The sequence below is a fragment of the Herpailurus yagouaroundi genome, unplaced genomic scaffold (genome assembly GCF_014898765.1).
Source record: "Herpailurus yagouaroundi ecotype Mexico unplaced genomic scaffold, PumYag 214, whole genome shotgun sequence".
Classification (NCBI taxonomy): domain Eukaryota; kingdom Metazoa; phylum Chordata; class Mammalia; order Carnivora; family Felidae; genus Herpailurus; species Herpailurus yagouaroundi.
The window spans coordinates 2,967,546-2,989,055 of record NW_024412445.1 but is presented as its reverse complement, the minus strand read 5'-3'; the positions used below and the strand labels follow the sequence as shown (position 1 = coordinate 2,989,055).

Genomic DNA, 21,510 nt, shown 5'->3' with positions numbered 1-21,510 from the left:
CCAGGCACACAGAGGGGCTTCTGGGTTAACAGTCAAAATTCTACTAATTGGCCTGAGTCTTGGTTGCAAAAGTGTTGATTTTATAATAATACACTAGGGGCGCCTGGGTGGCGCAGTCGGTTAAGCGTCCGACTTCAGCCAGGTCACGATCTCGCGGTCCGTGAGTTCGAGCCCCGCGTCAGGCTCTGGGCTGATGGCTCAGAGCCTGGAGCCTGTTTCAGATTCTGTGTCTCCCTCTCTCTCTGCCCCTCCCCCATTCATGCTCTGTCTCTCTCTGTCCCAAAAAAATAATAATACACTAAGCGACATTAAAAAAAAAAAATCGGGGTGCCTGGGTGGCTCAGTCGGTTGAGTGTCCCTTGCTTTTGGCGAAGGTCCTGATCCCCAGGTCATGAGACTGAGCCCAGCTTTGGACGCCACAGAGAGAGTGGAGCCTGCTTAAAATTCTTTCTCTCTCCCTCTGTCCCTCTTCCCCCTCACGCTCTCTTTCTCTCTCTCTCAAATTAAAAAAAAAAAAAAAATCTGGCGAGGAGACACTCTTGAACAAGAGAAGGAATTAAGGGGTACTGGTCTTGTTCTCGTTCTTGAGCTAGGTACAGATTATCGAAGTGTATTCCCTTTGTAAAAATTCATTGAGATCTTCTTTTCTAGTTGTAACTTATACTTCAATAAAAAGTTTCTTAAAAGGGAATTTTTAAAAAATATTAAACCAAGAGGGGTGCCTGGCTATCTCAGTTGGTTAACCAGCCAACTCTTGACTTCAGCTCAGGTCATGATCTCACGGTTTGTGAGTTCTAACCCCACGTCGGGCTCTGGGCTGACAGCTCAGAACCTGGAACCTGCTTCAGATTCTGTCTCTCCCTCTCTCTCTGCCCCTCCCCTGCTCGTGCTCTCCCTCACTCCCAAAAAGAAATAAAACGTTCAAAACAATTAAAAAAAAAAAAGTTCAGTTCTTTCCAAATTAATCTGTAAATGCAACATAAAATCAGTTAAAATCCCAGTGGAAGTTGTGGACACAATGCCTTACACTTCTTTCCTCCACCCAAAAAATGATGACTGGATTTCACTTGGTTCATTCATTGCTATGTAATCAGTGTCTTGAAAAGAAAAACCCACGCAAACGTCTCTGCTCATCAGAGACAAGAGAATGCTAAAACAGATCTCAAGCCATTGCCTGCTGGGTTCCGGAACAGAGTTGCAAGCCACTGCCTGCTGGGTTCCGGATCTGAGTTACACAAAGCAGCTGGGAGTCTGACCCCTGCAAGGTAACGGGGACCAAAAGCGCTCCTGTGTGATGACGGGGGACCAGAACCACGTCCAGTAAGATACCTGGGTCTATAGCACAGCCCCACCACTCCTGAGGAGGCTGAGAGAAGCAGCCTGGAGTTTAGGGTACCAGAAGGCCCCCTCCCACCCTCCAGCAGGCCCAGACCAAGCAGTGCAGCGACCAGAAATGCATATTCCCCCATCATTGCAGGATGGGACCCCAAAGCTGTCAACGTAGGGCCTGGCTCTGCACTGGAGACCCAGAGAATCAGGAGTGGAAGGTAGCACGGAATGGACAGACACAAGCTGACACACAGGAAAGGAGAGAGCAAAAGCAAACACACAAACTCACTTCTGAGGTCAGCGAGCAAAGCCCGAAGTTGTGAGAAAAACCTAACAAGAAGAAAATCGAAAAAACAAAGCAATTAAAGAGACTAAATACTTCCTGATGGAGACACATTCATCTGGGGAATAGATCTAAAAAAGATGTGCAAGGACTCTATAAATTGCAAAATATAATCAAATATTTTTAAATGAACTGAATAAATGCCTACAGATACCATCGTCACGGAAAAGGCAGAGAAAATTTCAGCAAGAGCTCAATTTCCCCAAATTATCGTATAAATGTGATGCGATCTCAATCAAAATGTCAATATTGGGACATTTTTATAGAGGGTGGTAAGACGATCCTGAAAAATAATATGTAATAAAGGTCCCAAAAGAGTTACAACAATTCTGAAAGTCAAGAACTCGGAAGAGACAGGCAGAGCAGCTGAGCACCAGACGTGTTTCCAACTGATGGACAAAAAGACACCTCGTTGAGAAAACGGCATTAAGCCAATTGGAATTCAGGATAGAAAAAAAATCAAATTACAGTAAAATCTTGGATTGTGAGTAACCTGTTCTGCGAGTGTTCCGCAAGACAAGCTAACATTTCTAACAAATTTTAAGTGGCTACACGAGTGATGTCTTGCATTACGAGTCGTACGTGACACCAAATGTCACATGATCACAACTGAGCCAAGGACTCTTGAAATACGCTTTGATATACAAGTGCTTTGGATTACAAGCACGTTCCGGGAACAAATTATGCTCACAAACCAAGGTTTTATTGTGTATTTCTACCATACAGTGGATCTAAATATAAGCTCCATATAAATTAAAGACACGAGGGGCGCCTGGGTGGCTCAGTCGGTTACGTGTCCGACTTCGGCTCAGGTCACGATCTCGCGGTCGGTGAGTTCAAGCCCCTCAAGCCCCGTGTCGGGCTCTGTGCTGACAGCTCAGAGCCTGGAGCCTGTTTCAGATTCTGTGTCTCCCTCTCTCTCTGACCCTCCCCCGTTCATGCTCTGTCTCTCTCTGTCTCAAAAATAAATAAACGTTAAAAAAAAATTTTTTTTTAAATTAAATTAAAGACATGGGGGGCACCTGGGTGGCTCAGTCAGTTAAGCATCTGACTTCTGCTCAAGCCAGTAGTATCTCACGGTCCACGAGTTCAGGCCCTGCATTGGGCCCTGTGCTGACAGCTCCGAGCCTGGAGCCTGCTTCAACTTCTGTGTCTCCCTTTCTCTTCACCCCTCCCCCGCTCGCACTCGGTTTCTATCTCAAAAATAAAGAAACACACACAAAAAATCTAAGACGTGAATTTTAAGCTTTATGACCTCAGAATGAGGACAATCTCTTAAGATTCAAAGAACAAGAAATAACAAAGGAAAAAAACTTGATAAATTGGCTCCATCATCACTGCAAATTTCTACACACAGAAACTTTTAAAACAAAGTTAAAATACAAGGTATTTATTCAAACACATAAAACAGGCAAAAGATTAGTTCCCAGTTGAAAGTATGGAAAACCTTTACGTTGACGAGTAACAAAAAGACAGACAACCTTAAAGAGAAAAGGACAAAGGCCTTGACAGGCAATTGGCAGAAAGGAAACCCACCTTACAAATAAACGTGGGAAAAGCATTCAAGTTCATGAATGATGAAAAAAGTGCAAATTAACAATGAGATTTCGTGCCCACCAGATTTGCAAAAAAATTAAAACAATAGCAATTATTGAGTGGGATTAAGAAATGCTCCTGGAATAATATAAATGAAGTATACCAAATGATCTTTATATTCTTGTCTGATTTTAAGATATGCATCCCTTGGGGCACCTGGGTGGCTCGACCAGTTAAACATCTGAGTCTTGATTTCAGCTCAGGGCATGATCTCATAGTTCATGGGTTCGAGCCCCGCCTCAGGCTCCGGGCTAACAGCCTACTTGGGTTTCTCTCTCCCTCTCTCTCTCTGCCCCTCCCTCACTCACGTGTGCCCTCTCTCTGTCTCTCTCGAAATAAATAAACTTAAGAAAAAAATAAAAAGGTAAAATAAATAAAATATGCATCACTTCACACAAATACCACATTTAACCACGCACACTTCACACGCAGGTAACAGATAAAATGAACACATAGTTCATCTGTATAGAACACACAGATATGAATGTATGTTTAAATCATACTAGTAGGAGACAGTAACACTGCATTTTAGGACTACAAGAAAATGTTTTGCTTTCCGGGTGCCTGGCACATCATACAATGACAATATGTATTTATCAATGCAAAGAATTAGCTAATAAATGAGTGATTTCATATTTTCAAACAATTTTCTTCAATAGTCTATTTGAACCTATACATAAAAACCTCACGGGGCACCTGGGTGGCTCAGTCGGCTAAGCATCCGACTTGGGCTCAGGTCGTGATCTCGTGGTCCGTGGGTTTGAGCCCCTGCGTCTGAGAGCTCGGAGCCTGGAGCTGCTTCACATTCTGTGTCTCCCTCTCTCTCTGCCCACCCCCCACCCCCACGCGCTCTGTCTCGTTCTCAAAAATAAACATTTAAAAAAATAACTAAAAAAAATTTTTAAAAAACCTAGAGCACATTGTTTCCAAGTGGGCTTAGGAGTGACTGTTACCCCCAAGCAGACAGACTGAAATCAACTATTTATATGAGGACCTTCCGAGGAGGTACAGCAAGGCACATGGTTGTCCTTAAAAGTTGAGCCACAGACGTCTGAAATCTATTATCAAAGCTACCAGGGTGCAATGAATTTGCTGCCGTAGGAACAGCTGTACGATTGCAGGTGGGAGAGGAGTGCAGGGGGGGCAGGGCTGCTCCAGGACGGACTCAGCAGAGGAAAAGCCAAGTAGCCAATCCAGCCTCTGGAGAGGTTAACAACAAGGCGCCTCTACTTTTTAGGAGAGAAAAAACCCAGGAACAGTCCTGATCGAGCAGGGACGGGGAAGACAGAGGCCCTGCCGACTGGATGGCCACGTCTCTAAAGGCGCCTACATGCCCACAGATGTTCCCAGGTGGGCACCACAGCTTGGAAGGAACTAGAGGACGGGGTGACGCACACCCTAAAAGGCCGTGTTATGAGTGGCACGCGGGGATAATGCTCTGTGTTGAGGGTTGCCCACAGGGCCCGGATGGGACCAGCCGGCCTCGGGCAGGCTCCAGCGGGGAGAACACCCAGCATCCTCCGTGGTATGGGCAGCAAGGGGCATGGAGGTCTTCCCTGATCCCCCGGATGCCACCATCTGGATTCATATGTTCGCTCTCCCCCACCCGAAGCCATCAGGTCATCCACTGGAAAGAGGGGGTCTGGGTGGCCCAAGATGGAAACCACGCAGTCCCCTCTGGCCACCTCTGCACGGGCGGGGGCGTCTGAAGCTGGATCTGCTCGTAAAGCAATTAGAGCCAGCACCCCCCTCGTGTCCTGCCCACTCAGCAGCCAGCGGCCCAACACCTCCACCCCATCGGGCACCACGGCAGAGGTCAGCCTTAGCTGCTTTGGCCAATGTGCCCTTGACCCTCTGGCCGCTCTTCCCTTTCGCCGGGAGGGGCACGTGGAGCTCGGTTCCAGGGCCCCTCATTCTGTGCACACCCAGTAAGAAAGACCACGTCTGGATTTACCCTGTGGGAGTCCTGGCGACCACGTGTCCTGAGGTCGGAGGGGTGTCTCCATTCAGCATCTTGAACGTGGTGCTCTTCCCGGCCCCGTTCACCCCCAGGAGCCCAAAGCACTGTTGGGAGGGAACGAGAAAGGGAAAAAACTTCTGAATTACAGCAGACAGCCTTGACTTTCATGACTTCAAGCCGGCTCGGAGCTGGCGTTTCTGCGCCTCGACACCTGCAGACCCTGGACGTCACCCGGTTGTATCGAGCACTCTGCAGATGGCAACGCACTCTGGAAATTCTACTGGCTGCCAAGCAGAGTAACCATTTCAACGACCACTGGGGACCAGTAAATGCGTGTAAGCAACACCCCAGAAGACAGAGTAAAGGCAGCTACCTGGGACTGTGCGGAGACCTCCCGTCCCCTCAAGGTCCTAACTGTGTCCGTCTGGGGAGGACCACGGTTTTTGGAAGCCACGTCGTTATAATCATTACGCCCTTGACTCCACCGCACAAAGTACTCCTCCCTCCCCCGCCTCTTCTCCCCGCCCCCAATTCAGATCTAGGCTGATCCTGACATTAGTTAAGACAGACGTTAGTTCTAAACTCTGACACTCAGCACCAAGTCAACGTCTTTTCGTGGTTTGGGGGTTCACTGTTGTCCTGTATTCCCTGGGAAAAAAGGCCCTTTTGCTGTCTTCTCCAGACCTGGTCTTGACCTCGTATTGCAGCATGTTCTCAGCTGGAGGTTCTAGGATACAGACAGTCTGTGTGGCTCTTACAGTGTCCCCCCAAGACCTCTCTGTTGCTTATGGCAAAAGCTGGCTCTCTGTCTACTAACCCCGGCTGACCTGGCTCCTTGAATCTTGGCAAAGTGCCCGTCCTGGGCTTCCTGGCGCTGTGCCCTACCTAAGCACAGGACCCTACCTGGGGACTCCGGACGACAGCTGCTCATCTGAACTGCCACCTGCTTTAATATCCATGCCTTCCCATCCCACTGGGTCTCCCACACCATCTGACACGGGGTCCAGCTGCCATTTCTGGACCTGCAGCTCCAAGGCAGTGCCACTCAGGTGCTGTCACCCTCGTCCTGCCAGGGGCAGCACGGCCGCTGCTACATAACACGCTGTGTTCACCGCCCTCCGTTTCCTACCCGGTTATGAATTCCTAGAGGGACAGGGACATATCTCAGTCATCTCCACCTCGTCTACCGGCTCTCACAAAGCACTTTACGCCATAGCATTTAAACCCGCCACGTTCATAAAAAGTCCATCAAGCAAGTTCATCAAACAGGGGTGGCTGGGTGGCTCAGTCAGTTAAGAGTCCGACTTCGGCTCAGGTCATAATCTCACGGATCGTGGGTTCGAGCCCCGCGTCGGGCTCTGTGCTGACAGCTCAGAGCCTGGAGCCGGCTTCCGATTCTGTGTCTCCCTCTCTCTCTGCCCCTCCCCTGCTCGTGCTCTGTCTCTCTCTCTCTCTCTCTCTCTCTCTCTCTCTCTCCGTCAAAAATAAACATTAAAAGGAAAAAAAAAAAGCTGAGCAATCAGAACTGCAATATATGTGGCATCTGGGATCATCTCAGAGCATCTCCCTTACAAAGCGTTCCAAGTTTTTCTAGTACCCTTCAGCTTAAAACTACCATGGACAGGTAGCGGCCACACTGAAGCGGATTTTTGAAGCAAAGTTAAAAAAATAGTTCGACACGACACCACAGGTTGCATAGTGAGTCTCTGAGTTCCGTGGCAAATAGCAACCATGAAAACACTCCTTCCTTAGCGTGCTGTCCTCTGCAGCCACAAACCACAGTGCAGCTCGTGAGGCCGTTCCTAGATCGGTTTACATCGGTCCCCGGGCTTCCCTTCACCTCGGAACACCACTCTCTGCTCACAGCACAGCCGCACTGTCGCTCAGGGAACTGTGTAACCTACTTGGAATGCCTCAGGAGCTTGTAACAATATGAGTGCAAGGAACCTCATGTTTTTAACAGTTAATTAAAGGTAATCATCTTCAGACTTGGTTTCTTTTTATGCAATTAAGCACAGATCAGGAACAATTTGCATGGCTTCTATCGGTTCTGATTAAACATTCCTACTAGAATTTATGCCATCCCATGAAAAGCAATTCTGAGCTATCGCTTTGGTGTGACTGTTCTTTTGCCTTTCCGGAAGAGCATTTTGCTAGGTGGGCTTAATTGGCCATTTAAAAAGTACTGACGTCCCAGGAAGAGTTAGAACAGGTCCCCTTAATGAGTTGGGTTGAGAAAATATTGGCACTCCATAAAATGTCATCCTGCAGCCCAAATAGCGATTAAAACTCAACCACGTGAAATTTTTAAAATTATGAAACCGAATAAATGCCATCAGCAACAAAGTTTCCCCAGGGAAAGAGCCAATAGACTCTTCACTTAGATTCTGTGTCTACTGAGTTTTGTAGAAATTCCAGAAATGCGAAGACTTTCAGCTCTGACCTCAGCTATTTTAAGCACAACACAGCAGAATCCACAGTTTGGAGATACACGGGTTTGTAACAGAAAGGGGTACGATTAGATGGCACTTACCTCTCCTCTTCGTATGCCCACGCTGATATCTTGCACAGCGGTGGTCTTCTTGAAGAAGCCTCCATAGCTTTTACTAAGGTTGCATAACACGAGAAGGTCTTCACTGGTCCTTCCTTTCAACACTCGTATCTGCTCTCGTTCCACATCTACATCCTTGGAAAACGTGACCGTGCCTTGGATGGCAGCGTGACCTCTGGGAACATAAAGTGAAGAGCTCATTCACATGTGGGAACAGGAACTTGAAGAGTCCAAGAGAGGGAGGGCGAGAAAGGTCAGACACCTGTCAACACAGAAGATGCGGTCTTGGGAGGCACTTGGGTGGCTTAGAGGGTGAAACATCTGACTTCGGCTCAGGTTGTGATCTTACAGTTGATGGGTTCAAGCCCCGCGTCGGGCTCTGGGCTGACAGCTCAGAGCCTGGAGCCTACTTTGGATTCCGTGTCTCCCTCTCTCTCTGCCCCTCCCCTGCTCATGCTCTGTCTCTGTCTCTCAATAATAAATAAACGTTAAAAAAACTTTTTTTTTTAATTTTTTTAATGTTTATTTATTTTTGAGACAGAGAGAGACACAGCATGAGCAGGGAAGGGGCAGAGAGAGAGGGAGACACAGAATCTGAAACAGGCTCCAGGCTCTGAGCTGTCAGCACAGAGCCTGATGTGGGGCTCGAACTTACGAACTGTGAGATCATGACCTGAGCCGAAGTCGGACGCTTAACCGACTGAGCCACCCAGGCGCCCCGAAAAAAACTTTTTTAATAAAAAAAAAAAAAAAAAGGAAGAAGAAGATGCGGCCCTGAGACAGCACTATCAGCTTTGAGCACACGCCCCATTTCTGCCATCGGGTTTAATGACAACGAACAAGAGTCCACGTTTATCTCCTAACGCGAAGGAAACGCATGGTATTCCGAAAAGACAGCAAAGTGGATGTTTGCCCAACTAGGGCTGGTTTTCAATTTTACAGCTAAGAAAGTTATGCCAGACTTTCATGCGAGGGGGAGGAAGAATTTATCACAAGGCTGTCACGAGGAGTCATCTAAGTACTGTCGGCAAACAGGTCACTTAAATAAAGTCGGCGTTTCCAGAACAGCCCAAAAGCTACAGTTATGTGGTTCAGGCTGGATGGTGTAAGCGGACTGTCACACAAGGGATTTAGTGAGTGTCAGATGAACACGAATTTAATTTTCAACTCTAATTTCTTTGTTTCAGATCGGAGCTGCTCGGTTTTCAATCTTTCTTATGATTCTCCACCTGGCACATTTTAACTTTAAAGTAAACTTCAGCTTCCCCTGTACACCGTAACGTGCCAACGTGTTTTGATCGTTAAATGGGTTCTGGTACCCATTTTGATCGTGAAATGAGTTAAGGTGGGAGAAGGGCACACAGGGTCTCTGTACTAATTCTGCAGTTTCCTGGGAGTCCTAACCCATTTAAGATAAAAAGGCATATAACATAAAATGCCCACCACCAGGTTCCAGTGCCCCTGTATTATTATTATTTTTTAAGCTTATTTACTTATTTTGGGAGGAGGGTGAGTGAGAGTGGGCTGGGACAGAGAGATAGAGGGAGAGGGAGAATCCCACACAGGTTCCACCTGTCAGCACACGGCCCCATGCGGGGCTCGAGCCCATGAACCGTGAGGTCATGACCTGAGCTGAACTCAAGGGCTGGACGCTTAATTGACTGAGCCACCCAGGCCCCTGCTCTCTATTACTTTTTCTGTGCCTGACCTCACCATTGAACAAAGATAGAATTTATTCAACACACAACCTCGATGATGAGAGAACACAGGTAGCTACTTGGAAGTATGTGTTATAGGACGCCATCCACAGAACATGCAAAAGCACGAGAAACAAATCAAAAACAAAACCAATGGCAAGTTACAGAAATCACTACTCCAAGATCATCGTATCAGCGCAGGAATGCTTCTGGAATGCTTGTCTTCCGTATTGTGAACAAGGATTACATGGTGGAGTTGAAATGCATAAGCTCGTGTGTGAAATTAATGTATTTTAATTAGCAAAACGTAATGGCTTTTTATTTGTTTGGGGAGAGACAATGCAAGGTAGTGGGGGGGGGGGGGGGGATGGGGCAGAGAAAAGAGAATCCCAGGGAGGCTCTGCAGTGTCAGCTTGGAGCCTGATGCGGGGCTCGAACTCATGAACTGTGATACCATGACCTGAGCCAAAATCAAGAGTCAGACACTCAGCCAACTGAGCCACCCAGATGCCACAGAACATAATGGTTTCTAATGTGTTAAAACAAAACAAAACAAAACAAAACAAGAAGAGCGTTTACGTACAGAGTGGCTAATGACTTTGGAGAGGCTGATGTGCTCTGTGGGGTGAAGGGAACAATGGTGTGTTCAATGTGTGAAAGTTCACCCCATGTCACACTTTTCTGTTGGGGGGTCACTTCCCCCTTTGCTGGCTGCAGGTGTGACTTTGGACCCCCCAGTGCACCTGGCCCTTCCGGCAGCCTTTCCTGACTCAACGAGGTGAGACTGAGACCCTTCTTCCTCCCTGTTTCCAAGACCCATTCCCAAGTTCTCCCATCAGCAGCTCTGAGCCAGGAATCACCTGGAAAGCTGTACAGGTATCTCCTTGATGCATCCCCAGAGTTTTTGATCTCAGGGTTGTGGGGGGAGCGAAGGGGCGGGAAAGTGTGTTTGTTTACATGTCAGGTCATTGTAACAGACGCAGGACAATGGCTCGGAGTCACTTCCCGTTGGTCACCTCACAACCCAACATGCAGTGCATCCTTAACTGTGCTCAGAAAACTTCGGGCTGAGGAGGAATACGCATGGGCACCAGAGAGTCGGCAGAGAAATGCTGTCCTGGGGCCCGTGCCCGCTCCCTCCCAGCCAGCAAAGGCACAGACAGCAAAGCCCAGCTCCAGACCGGAGAGAGAGTGTAGGCAAGAAGGTGTCCGGAGGCACTGGGCCTGACCGGGACTCCGCCAGGGCTCAGGTCCTAGTGGAGGCCTGGGCTCTGAGCACACGGCCAAAGGTCAGCAGCAGGCTGCGGTTCAAGGTCAGCACAGCCTAGGACAGACAGCAAGGAGGTAGGCTCGCTCGCTCATCTCTCAGAACCAGCATCGGGTGCTGGTCACGGACACACCGCTGAGCAGGGGCGGGGGACCAGCACCGACCGTGCCAGGGTCAGGGGGCAGGGTCCTCCTGTTCTCTTCCTCGATCCAGCTAGAGCACCAGACTTCCCGCACCAAGGAACTGACAGGCAGGCAGAGCAGAGGAACACGTAAACGCTGTAAAAAGACACTGTGGTCCCGGCAGAGAAAGACAGGCTGGAAGGCATCAGGCCAGCCCTGGGAGGTGCGTGCTGGAGGTGAGAGAGGTCAGTCCTGCCAGAGACCCCGACTGGGCAGGCGACCAGAGGCAAACGCCACCCACGGGTATAGAGCGAGGGTCACGGAAAGCTTTACGGAGCACGAGCAGGGCAACTTGAGGGGGCCTGGCTAAGAACCTTGGATTTTCTCCTTTAGGCAATGATTAGTGACCCGACTAGATGCGGATTTAGAAAAACAAATTAATTTGGTGGGATGGTCACTGTAGTAGCCATCCGTAAGGAGTGGTAGGCAGCGAGCATCTCCATCAGATTGAATTTCAGTGCCCTGTGGCCTCCCCGCTGACAAAGAGCAGTAAATGCCGACTATTTACTGTGGATAGCACAGACATTATTCTAAAATATGGTTTAACTTATGCTCCACAGAGGAATACAGAAAGACTTCTCTTTGAAAAAGAAATCTTTTGGGGGGCCTGGGTGGCTGAGTCGTTTAAACATCTTGACTGTTGGTTTCAGCTGGGGTCATGATCTCACAGTTTGTGAGTTCAAGACCCACGTGGGGCTCCACTCTGAGAGCTCGGAGCCTCCTTGGGATACCTTTATCCCTCTCTCTCTGCCCCTCCCTGGCTTGCTCTCTCTCTCTTTCACAAAGTAAATAAGTAAAAAATAAAATAAATGGAATGGAATGAAATAGAATAGAATAGAATAGAATAGAATAGAATAGAATAGAATAGAAAAGTCTTTTGATGCTACTGGAAACTGGGGCACCCTGAAATCCATCCAAGGGGATTCTACAATTTAGGTTTCAAAACAATTAAACTCACGAGGGCCAATCACGGAACCAATTATGCTGGAAAAGCACTCAGAATTCTCTTCCAAATTCAGTCAGATACTGGAAATCCATGGACCCCAGAGTGAAAGTGCCCAGTTCAAGATAGCCTTTAGGATTTGTATTCAAAGCGGTTCACTGCTGTAGCAGATTGGAAGGAATTATAAAGGAAGCGTGCCTTGAGAGGATGGACAGGAAAAAGTCTATAAAGTCTTCACCACAAAATATTAGTAACATGCCCGTGATCCTCAACAGGTTCTCTCCAGGGACATGGTCCTCATTAGTAATTTCTCCGTGAAGGATCCCTCTCGCAGTTGAATCTAGAGAGAAACGCACAGCTCCTGGAAAGAGCGAGTCAGTGGACGAGGGCCACATGGGTCACAGAGGGAGAGGCACGTCACTGTGAGGCCGACCCAGGAAAGCACATTTGTTCGGCAGCCATCGAAAATGTGCTACCTGGCAATATTCTAGACATCTTGGCAAAGCCACTTAAATCCCACTTAGAATAACAGAGACGTGTGTGTGTACATAACTGTGTGTCTATGTAAGTAGACACATCAACATAAACGTAAGTTCTATATAATTATGGGTTCATATATGGGGTATATGTAAATTTAAGAACTATTAGGGGTGCCTGAGTGGCTCAGTCGGCTATGCGTCCAACTTCAGTTCAGGTCATGAGCTCATGGTTCATGAGTTTGAGCCCCGCGTCGGGCTCTGTGCTGACAGCTCGGAGCCTGGAACCCGCTTCAGAGTCTGTGTCTCCCTCTCTCTCTGCCCCTATCCCCACTCTCTGTCTCTCTCTCAAAAATAAATCAACAGTAAAAAAAAATTTTTTTTAATGAGTTGTTATGGTATCAACGAAATTCACCCGACATGTTGGGAAATTGAGCGCTTTCCATAGGGGAAAATGAAACCACTGGAACGATCCCCTCACAGGTTGGTGTTTTTTATCTTTTGGCGTTCTCCTTCCTAGGGTTGGTGACTCACAGCGATCAAAAAAGAAAAGAAGATGGCAATGCAAGCTGGTGCAGGCACTCTAGAAAACAGTATGGAGGTTCCTCAAAAAACTAAAACTAGAACCACCCTAACCAGGAATTGCACTACCAGGCATTTATCCACGGGATACAGGTATGCTGTTTCGAAGGGACACATGCGCCCCCATGTTTATAGCAGCACTATCAACAATAGCCAAAGTACGGATATGTATATGTATATGTATACGTATATACATATATACGTATACATATATATATACATATATATACACATATATACGTATATATGTATACATACATGTATACATATATACGTATATATGTATACATATACGTATACGTGTATGTATACATATATACGTATATGTATACATATATACATATACGTGTGTATGTATACATATATACATATGTATATATACACATATGTACATGTATATATATACCATACATATATATGTGTGTGTGTGTATATATATATATATATATACACACACACACACAATGGAGTATTACTCGACAATCAAAAAGAATAAAATCTTGGCATTTGCAACTACGTGGATGGAACTGGAGGGTATTACGCTAAGTGAAATGAGTCAGTCAGAGAAAGACAAATATCATACGACCGTACCCATAGGAGACAAAAGAGATGAACATAAGGGAAGGGAAACGAAAATAATATAAAAACAGGAAGGGAGACAAAACCGAAGAGACTCATAAATATGGAGAACAAACTGAGGGTTACTGGAGGGATTGTGGGAGGGGGAGCTGGGCTAAATGGGCAAGGGGCATTAAGGAATCTACTGCTGGAATCATCATTGCACTAGATGCTAACTAATTTGGATGTAAATTTTAAAAAATAAAAAAGAAAATTAAAAAAAATTAAAAAAGAAAAGAAGGAAAGAAGAGAAAAAAAATCCGACAAAAAAATCACAATCTTCACTCATTATAACTGCGTGTAGCACTGACGGGACGCATTTCTTATCTTGCAGTCTCCAAGATGGAGCTCTCTCTCCCTCTGCGGTCAAAGGTCGGTGCCCTCCCAGGCTGAGCCCCGCGGGACGTACCGCGGCCGCTGCAGAAGGTCCCAGTGCAGCAGAACCCTCAGGATGAGAAGCACGGTGCCTTGTGAGGCCAACTGCACGAAGGTCCAGCCCAGGAAGTTCATCTCAAAGGGGCTCACGTAGGAATCGACGCCGAAGCTGTGGGTCAGGTCGTACTTGATCTGGTTGTAGCAGAGTTCAATCAGCCCCTGCCCCAGGCAGAACTGAGGAAATATGGTGAAAACCCACTTGAGGACGTCATAGATGTTCTGCAGACTCTGTGTAGAGAAAGAAAGAGACATCAGGCTGACAGCTCTTGAAACCTTCCGTGTCTCCCTGGCCATCCCATGTGCCAGGTCCCCCTTGCCCCAGCCACTCAGCGACACGCGCGGGCGGCTATGGAACCAGAGAGAATGATCCTCAAGCCTCAGGTCTAGTGGTATTGCATTGCCCAGGGGTGGACGTGCGTGGGAGCCTAAACCTACTTCCTCCTTCCGAGTTATCCTTCTGGAATAGGCAGGTCTATCCTAAGCCTGTACCTCAGATGTACTTTGGAAGCACATAATTTGTCTGCTTCACAGGCTCATGGGTGGAGAGGAAGTCCGTCTGATGATGCATCACGAAGTCTTGCCCCCACCCAATTTAGGGGAGACCTCAGAGAAGACTTCTGAGCTGAAGCTAGAGTAAGTGAAGACTCTGGGGGCTGCTACGATGGCATGGATGTACGTTTCCTGTGAGACAGACATGGACTTGCGGGGCCCATGGTGAAAGGTTATAGACTGAATGTTTGTGCCCCTCAAGTTCATGGTTCCAGCCCTGATCCCCAGCGTGATGGTATTAGGAGGCTGGACCTTAGGGAGGTGATTCAGGTTGGACGAGGTCATGAAAACAGAACCCCCACAATGGGATCAGTGCCCTCATAGGAAGAGGAAGAGACACCAGCATTTCCCGTCTCTGCTGTGAGGGGACGCGGCTGGGAGGAGGTCGTCTGCAAGGCAGGAAGTGGGTCCTAACCAAGACCTGATTCTACAGGCAGCTTGATCTCTGACGCCCAGTCTCCAGAATGGTGAGAAGTAAGTATCTGTTGTTCAAGCCACCCGGCCTGTGGCAAATGTTATAAGTGACACTCTCAGTCACAGGCAACATGAGTGTTCAAACGGGTGGATAATACTGGGAGTTGTCGCTGGGAACATGTTAATCACACGTAAAATGCCTCCTTCAAACTTAGCGTAAGTAAATGTTAAACATATGTAGTTGTCAGGGTGCCTGAGTGGCTCAGTCAGTTAAGCGTCTGACTCTAGGTCATGATCTCACAGTTCGTGGGTTCGAGCCCCTCATCGGGCTCTGTGTTGACAGTGTAGAGCCTGCTTAGGATTCTCTCTCTCCCTCTCTCTGCCCCTCCCCAATTCGTGTTGTCTCTGTCTCTCTCAAAATAAATAAGTAAAAACTCTAATATATACATATAGTTGTCTTTCTTAAGTGTTGTTTCAAGGACAAAGGAATAAAAGAACAGAAGGAAACATCACATAGATGATTGCAAAGAAAAGAAAAAACAACATAGGACAGGCTGCATACTTGAACAATACCATTTTCAAATTGAATGTATACATATGGGGGCGCCTGGGTGGCTCAGTCGGTTAAGCGGCCGACTTCAGCTCAGGTCATCTCGTGGTTCGTGGGTTTGAGCCCCCGTGTCGAGTTCTGTGCTGACAGCTCAAAGCCTGGAGCCTGCTTCGGATTCTGTGTCTCCCTCTCTCTCTGCCCCTCCCCCGCTCACACTCTGTCTCTGTGTCTCAAAAATAAACATTAAAATTTTTTTTTTAAATGTATACATATAAATGTATGTATCTGCCATAAAATTTACTATTTTTCTTACCCGGTGGTATCTTATGAATGTGAGCTCTATTCCATAATTGAGGTTAGAATTGTCAGAGTGTTAATCATCGTCCATTAGGACTTCCTGGTAAGTACCACGTACTGGAAGCTTGATGGAACATCACTGCAGTCCATTCCCTCCATAAACGTACAAAGTCCTGACTGGTAGACCCAGTTACCACTGAGGAAACACGCTCAAGGGGCTGATGAATGTGTTTAAGCCACATCGTGGTAGGCCCAGGATTTGACCCTGATCTTTCTGGCCCGAAGCATAAAATCTCTCCACCAAGGAATTTAGCCTTGAGAAAATTCACTGCAAAGTGGTCTTTTCAGCTGACTTTTAAAGACGGGGGTAGCTAAGCACGTAACCCAGGAAGACCACATTAACCGCCTGCCAGACAAAGCTATGGAAACACAATCAAGAATTAAGGCTCAAGAATTATGGGTTCAATGTCACTGTCTCTTTATGGTCAAATTCAAAAACTGATCTGAACAGTAATATTTTATAAGGGTGCAAAGTCATCATACTGTATACAGTATAATACACAGCAGGGGGCATACCATATCACCATTAAAGTTTACAAAATCATCAATTGTCTATTTCATCCTGGACAATGTCCAGTTTTCCCTTACGATGAAAACTGACAGCCGGACTTGTATAAATGTAGTCTTAAATAATGTGATTTGGTGGGGCGCCTGAGTGGCTCAGTCGGTTGAGCATCTGACTTCGGCTCAGGTCATGATCTCGTGGTTCGTGAGTTCGAGCCCCGTGTCGGGCTCCGTGCTGACAGCTCGGAGCCTGGAGCCTCTTCGGATCCTGTGTCTCCCTCTCTCTGCCCCTCCCCTACTCATGCTCTGTCTCTATCTCTCAAAAAATTAATAAAGATTAAAAAAATATTTAAATTATGTCATTTGGGAGCAACAGAAAATTCAAGAAAGGGGCATGAATTGTTTCATTACGGCTTATTGTCTTTTGCATACAGACACGGGAAAGTCATGAAAACTTCATCTACTTGTCCCTTAGCTCTTGTCTTGACTTCCTACCACTCCTTATAGATTTCAACCAGTCCTACTGGGACTTATTAATCCCAGTTTTCATAAAACTGTGTCCCTGAATCAAACAATGTACCACATGAAAGGATTTTCTCTCACTGGTTATAATGTAGAAACAGTAGAATACTACAGTTTCTGACTCAGGAACTGGTAACTAAGGAAGCCTCATATTTAAAAAAAAAAAATAAGTTTATTTATTTATTTTGAGAGAGAGACAGAGGGGCAGGGAGAGAGGGAGAGAAAGAGAGTCACTGCATTGTCAGCACAGAGCCCGACATGGGACTCGAACTCACCAACCGTGAGATCATGACCTGAGTCGAAGTCGGACGCTCAACCAGCTGAGCCCCCCCGGGGCCCCAAGGAAGCCACACATTAACGATGAGGACTTCACATCTGCCTTAAAGGAATTCACAGTTGTGCCAACAAGAACAAAGCTGTTGGTGGTGCACAGATGCTGAACTGAACTGACAGATAAGCCACATATACGACGGGAGACAGCTGCCCAAATTCAGGGAATAACAATGCATACGTGTCTTATTTAAGGTAACTGCAAACTGATGGAGTGTGCAAAGAAATAAGTTACTGAAACTCTGAGTTTTTCCTCCGCTGACCTCCCTCCCCCGAAACACAGAGATTCTCCCCAGCGGGAAAGGAAGCTGTTTCAGATCGTGAGTTAGACTCAAAATGCATTTTCTATAGAGATCAGCTCGGGGCACCTGGGGGGCTCAGTCACTTAAGGGTCCGACTTCGGCTCAGGTCATGATCTCACAGTTGGTGAGTTCGAGCCCCGTGTCGGGCTCTGTGCTGACAGCTCGGAGCCTGGAGCCTGCTTCAGATTCTGTGTCTCCCTGTCTCTCTGCCCCTCCTTCACTCTCTCCCTCTCTCTCTCAAAACTGAAAACCCATTTAAAATTAAAAAAAAAAAAATCAGCTTAAAAACTGTGATTTGGTAAAAATGACCACACCCCGATTAACATCACAGTTTAGAGGCACGATGGTTAATACAACCTGGTTCACTGCCTCATAAGGACAATCTGAGAACCCAGTCAGCTCTGATTGATTCTATAAGAACATAAGTATTGCTCTGACGCTTACAAGTGAGTATTTGAAATCACCCCTTTATGATGTTGGTTTTCTTAGGTAAACAATATCCAAATAGAGCGCAAAGGGAACGAACGACCTTGGCAACACAGTAAGATCTCTCTTACTATTTGTTAACGATCGAGCGTGGCCCACTGTCCTGCAAACAACCTGTTGCGCACTGATCTCTCTCCACATCAGCGATGCTGTTTGTAACCGGAGCTGACCTCTGTGCTGGAAGGTCACGGACACAAAGGCTCCCGACTCATTTCCTCTCTGGGTCCAGATGATCTCACCTCCTCCCCTTTCTTCCTGTGATCCTGTCCCCTAGGGTTCACCCTTCCCACCAGCAGGAGTGTCTCCCGAGTCCACTTTCTTTCCCACCTGACAGCTCCCGAGGACCCCCGCGAGGCCCGGGTCCTGGCAGACAGCCGGAGGGCTGGGAGGGAAGGTGTGTACTATTTCCTCTACCTTCAGTGTCCTCCTCTAGCTAAAGCCCGATCGTAGTATTAGGGTTTTGTACACAAAGGCTACACATTAGTACAGATCAGCATCAACACCTGATCTGCAAAACTGCCCCAAACAGATCGTTTCCTCCATCGAATGCATAGCGACTGTTTCCGTACTTGGTGCTTCCACGCCAACGTGGGGCAGAACACCAGGAGACAGTGTTAGCCACCCCTGGAACATCGAGGGTCTCCGCGAGCCCAGGCCCGAGGACATGAGCCTGCCCCGATGAGGCAGGCATCCGTCCCCGACTCGCTTGAGACAGGCCAGCAGCACTGGAGGGTGAGCCCTTTCTGGACCGACTTCTCGGCCCACCGGTCAATCACACACCCGGACGCCTAAGGACTCCGAGTCCAGGCAGACAGCAGGGAGTCGGAAGGGACGGTGGAGGATGCTGGGAGCGGAAAGCAGGGAAGAAAATGACACAACTAAGTGCAAACTGACATCGGTCCCCAGGGGAAGTGCAGGGGAGACTGAGGAGGGGTAAAGCAGACAAGACCCAGGCCGGCTCAGGGGGAGGAGACGGGCGGCAGGTGCATGACCGGGACACCACCAGATCCAGCTTGACGGATGGATGGGACCCAAAAAGTGACTCACTAATGTGAGCGCCTGGGGGAGAGAGGCTTCGAGACGCATCCTCTCACTGTCACACCGGGGGAAATGGAGGCCCTTCTCAGGGCACACTCGGAAAGTGACCAAACCAGGGATGTTCCGGGGCTCACAGGGAAGGGGGCAGATCCACCCTGTGGTCCAGCCCTCCTGCGGTCGCAGAGCATGGTGAGTCACGGCAGTGTTCCCAACCCGTAGCAAGCATGTGACCGCCCAGAGAGGAGAGCCTGACCCCTATTCCTGACACATTTGGACAGGACACGTTTCATGCCTTCATTCGCCCTTGCAAGCGCCTATCAATAATTAATCAACAAACAGAGACACGGCGGCGAACATGGGCCTGCCCTCGCTAGCGCAGCAGCACAAACTGTGTGTTTTGGGTCAGTTCTCGCCAGGCCTGAGCACGGGTCTCCTAATGGCGCACGGGTTTGGGTTAATCAGGGTCAGTCTCTCTTCCCGGTGGTTAAAGACAGTGCACACTGGCACGTCGTCCTTTCCTTTCAGCTGGAAAACCAACGGCAGGGGCAGGAGCCAACACACACGTCCTCGGGGTGCCCCGGGCGGTGAGGCTGGCACCCACTGACCTGAGCTTTGGAGATGATGGCCAGCAGCCTGGGCATGATGGTCATCAACAAGGTGCAGAGCCCAAAGATGAAGTTCAGGGACACGTAGGAGATGAACGCCACGTCCGAGCTGGAGAAGATTCTGGACATCAGATACATCCATGGGAGAGTCGCATATCTAAGGAATAAAGGGAAAAATCATGTGTGTTTTCCCGTGACAAGACGGAAGCATAGACTTTGGTTGGCCTGGTGGCTTCTCACTCGGTGAACAGAGACACACATTATGGTTTTGACAACAAATTCCCCTGAACACACAGCTCACTTGCGAGGCTCCAGGGAGCACTGGGTATAATGGCAGCAACACTGGGTAGGGTCAACCCCTGGGCCGCACGTGCACCTGCACCCGGGCCTCCCCGACCTGGAGGAAGTCTGCGGACGTCCCCACGCCCCTCCCTCAAAGGGGCGAGCCTGGGTCTTGCTTCTTTGCTCCGATCCTCACCCGTAAAGCGCAAATGGTTCCTGTTTAGAGGCATCTGGGTGGCTCAGTCGGTTGGGCGTCCGACTTCGGCTCAGGTCATGATCCCACGGTTCGTGAGTTCGAGCCCCACGTCAGGCTCTGTGCTGACAGCTCGGAGCCTGGAGCCTGCTTCGGATTCTGTGTCTCCCTCTCTCTCTGCCCCTCCCCTGCGCGCTCTCTCTCTCTCTCTCCCAAAAATAAATAAATATTAGAAAAAAATAATTTAAAAAATAATGATAAAATAAACCCAACCTTTCTCCCACGTCCCCACGTGCTCTTTACACGGTTGAGGCAAAGGTGTCACCATTTTCTTAGCGTGATTTAGCAGCTTCACCTGAAATACTCAAGTGCCTTCTGAATGCCCGGGGTTTCCTTAATCTGTTAAGTAGCTCTGGAGAGTCTAAGACCCCCAAATGGTGAGAGCCAGGCCCCACCCACCGAGGGGGCTATTATTTCCTTTTCCATAGGAATCCGTGGCATCAGAATGAGCCCTTGGGTCAAAGGACCCATCCTCATATCCCAGAAACTATAATAAATATAATAGCGTACATAAAGTCATACACAGTTCCAGCAGCTTCTCGCCACGCAAAATCTGCCTCAGAATTTGGCCAACGATGGAAATTATTCCAGAATGTGCAAAGTGCAAGTGAACGCTTTTAAGCAAGTGTTCTTAAACAGCTGCCGTGCCGAGGAATCAAATTATGAGTAAATAATTAAATTAAATTAGCTACCCAAGAGGTAGGTCAGGACGCCTTGGTGCTTTGAAGTGCCAACACCTACCTACGAAGTAAAGCAGCAGAGACAGAAATCAAACAGCCCGTTCCCACGACACCACAACACCCTGACCGTCCCTTCTGGGACACAGCTCAAGTGCTGTGCTCCCTCAGGCACCTGCCTTGACAAGCACATGAAACAATAGTATCCAATGTGGGTTTTTTTTTCTTTTTTTAATTTGTTTTAGAGAGAAAGAGAGCGTGGGTGGGGGAGGGGCGGGGGGGGGGAGAGAGAGAATCCCAGCAGGCTCCACGCTGTCAGCGCACAGCCTGACGTGGGGCTCAATCCCACGACTGTGAGATCATGACCTGACCTGAAATCAAGAGTTAGATGCTTAACTGACTGAGCCACCCAGGCGCCCTGGTCAAGCTTTCTCTTGACAATATTTTTTTTTAATGTTTTTTAACGTTTATTTTTTTTTTTCAACGTTTATTTATTTTTGGGACAGAGAGAGACAGAGCATGAATGGGGGAGGGGCAGAGAGAGAGGGAGACACAGAATCTGAAACAGTCTCCAGGCTCTGAGCGGTCAGCACAGAGCCTGACGCGGGGCTCGAACTCATGAACTGCGAGATCATGACCTGAGCCGAAGTCGGACGCTTAAC

At 48.0% G+C, this 21,510-nt stretch overlaps 1 protein-coding gene across 1 annotated transcript in view; it reads right to left on the bottom strand.

Moving 5' to 3' along the window:
- The window catches only part of ABCA13 (ATP binding cassette subfamily A member 13), a 412,425-nt gene that overhangs the window by 84,785 nt on the left and 306,130 nt on the right, over positions 1 to 21,510 (bottom strand). Inside the window, exons 52-55 of the mRNA XM_040455040.1 lie at positions 19,637 to 19,793; positions 13,954 to 14,207; positions 7,762 to 7,954; positions 5,223 to 5,332 (exon numbers count right to left, since the gene is read on the bottom strand). Of these exons, the coding sequence (XP_040310974.1) occupies positions 5,223 to 5,332; positions 7,762 to 7,954; positions 13,954 to 14,207; positions 19,637 to 19,793 (714 nt within the window). The remainder of the gene's footprint in view (positions 1 to 5,222; positions 5,333 to 7,761; positions 7,955 to 13,953; positions 14,208 to 19,636; positions 19,794 to 21,510) is intronic.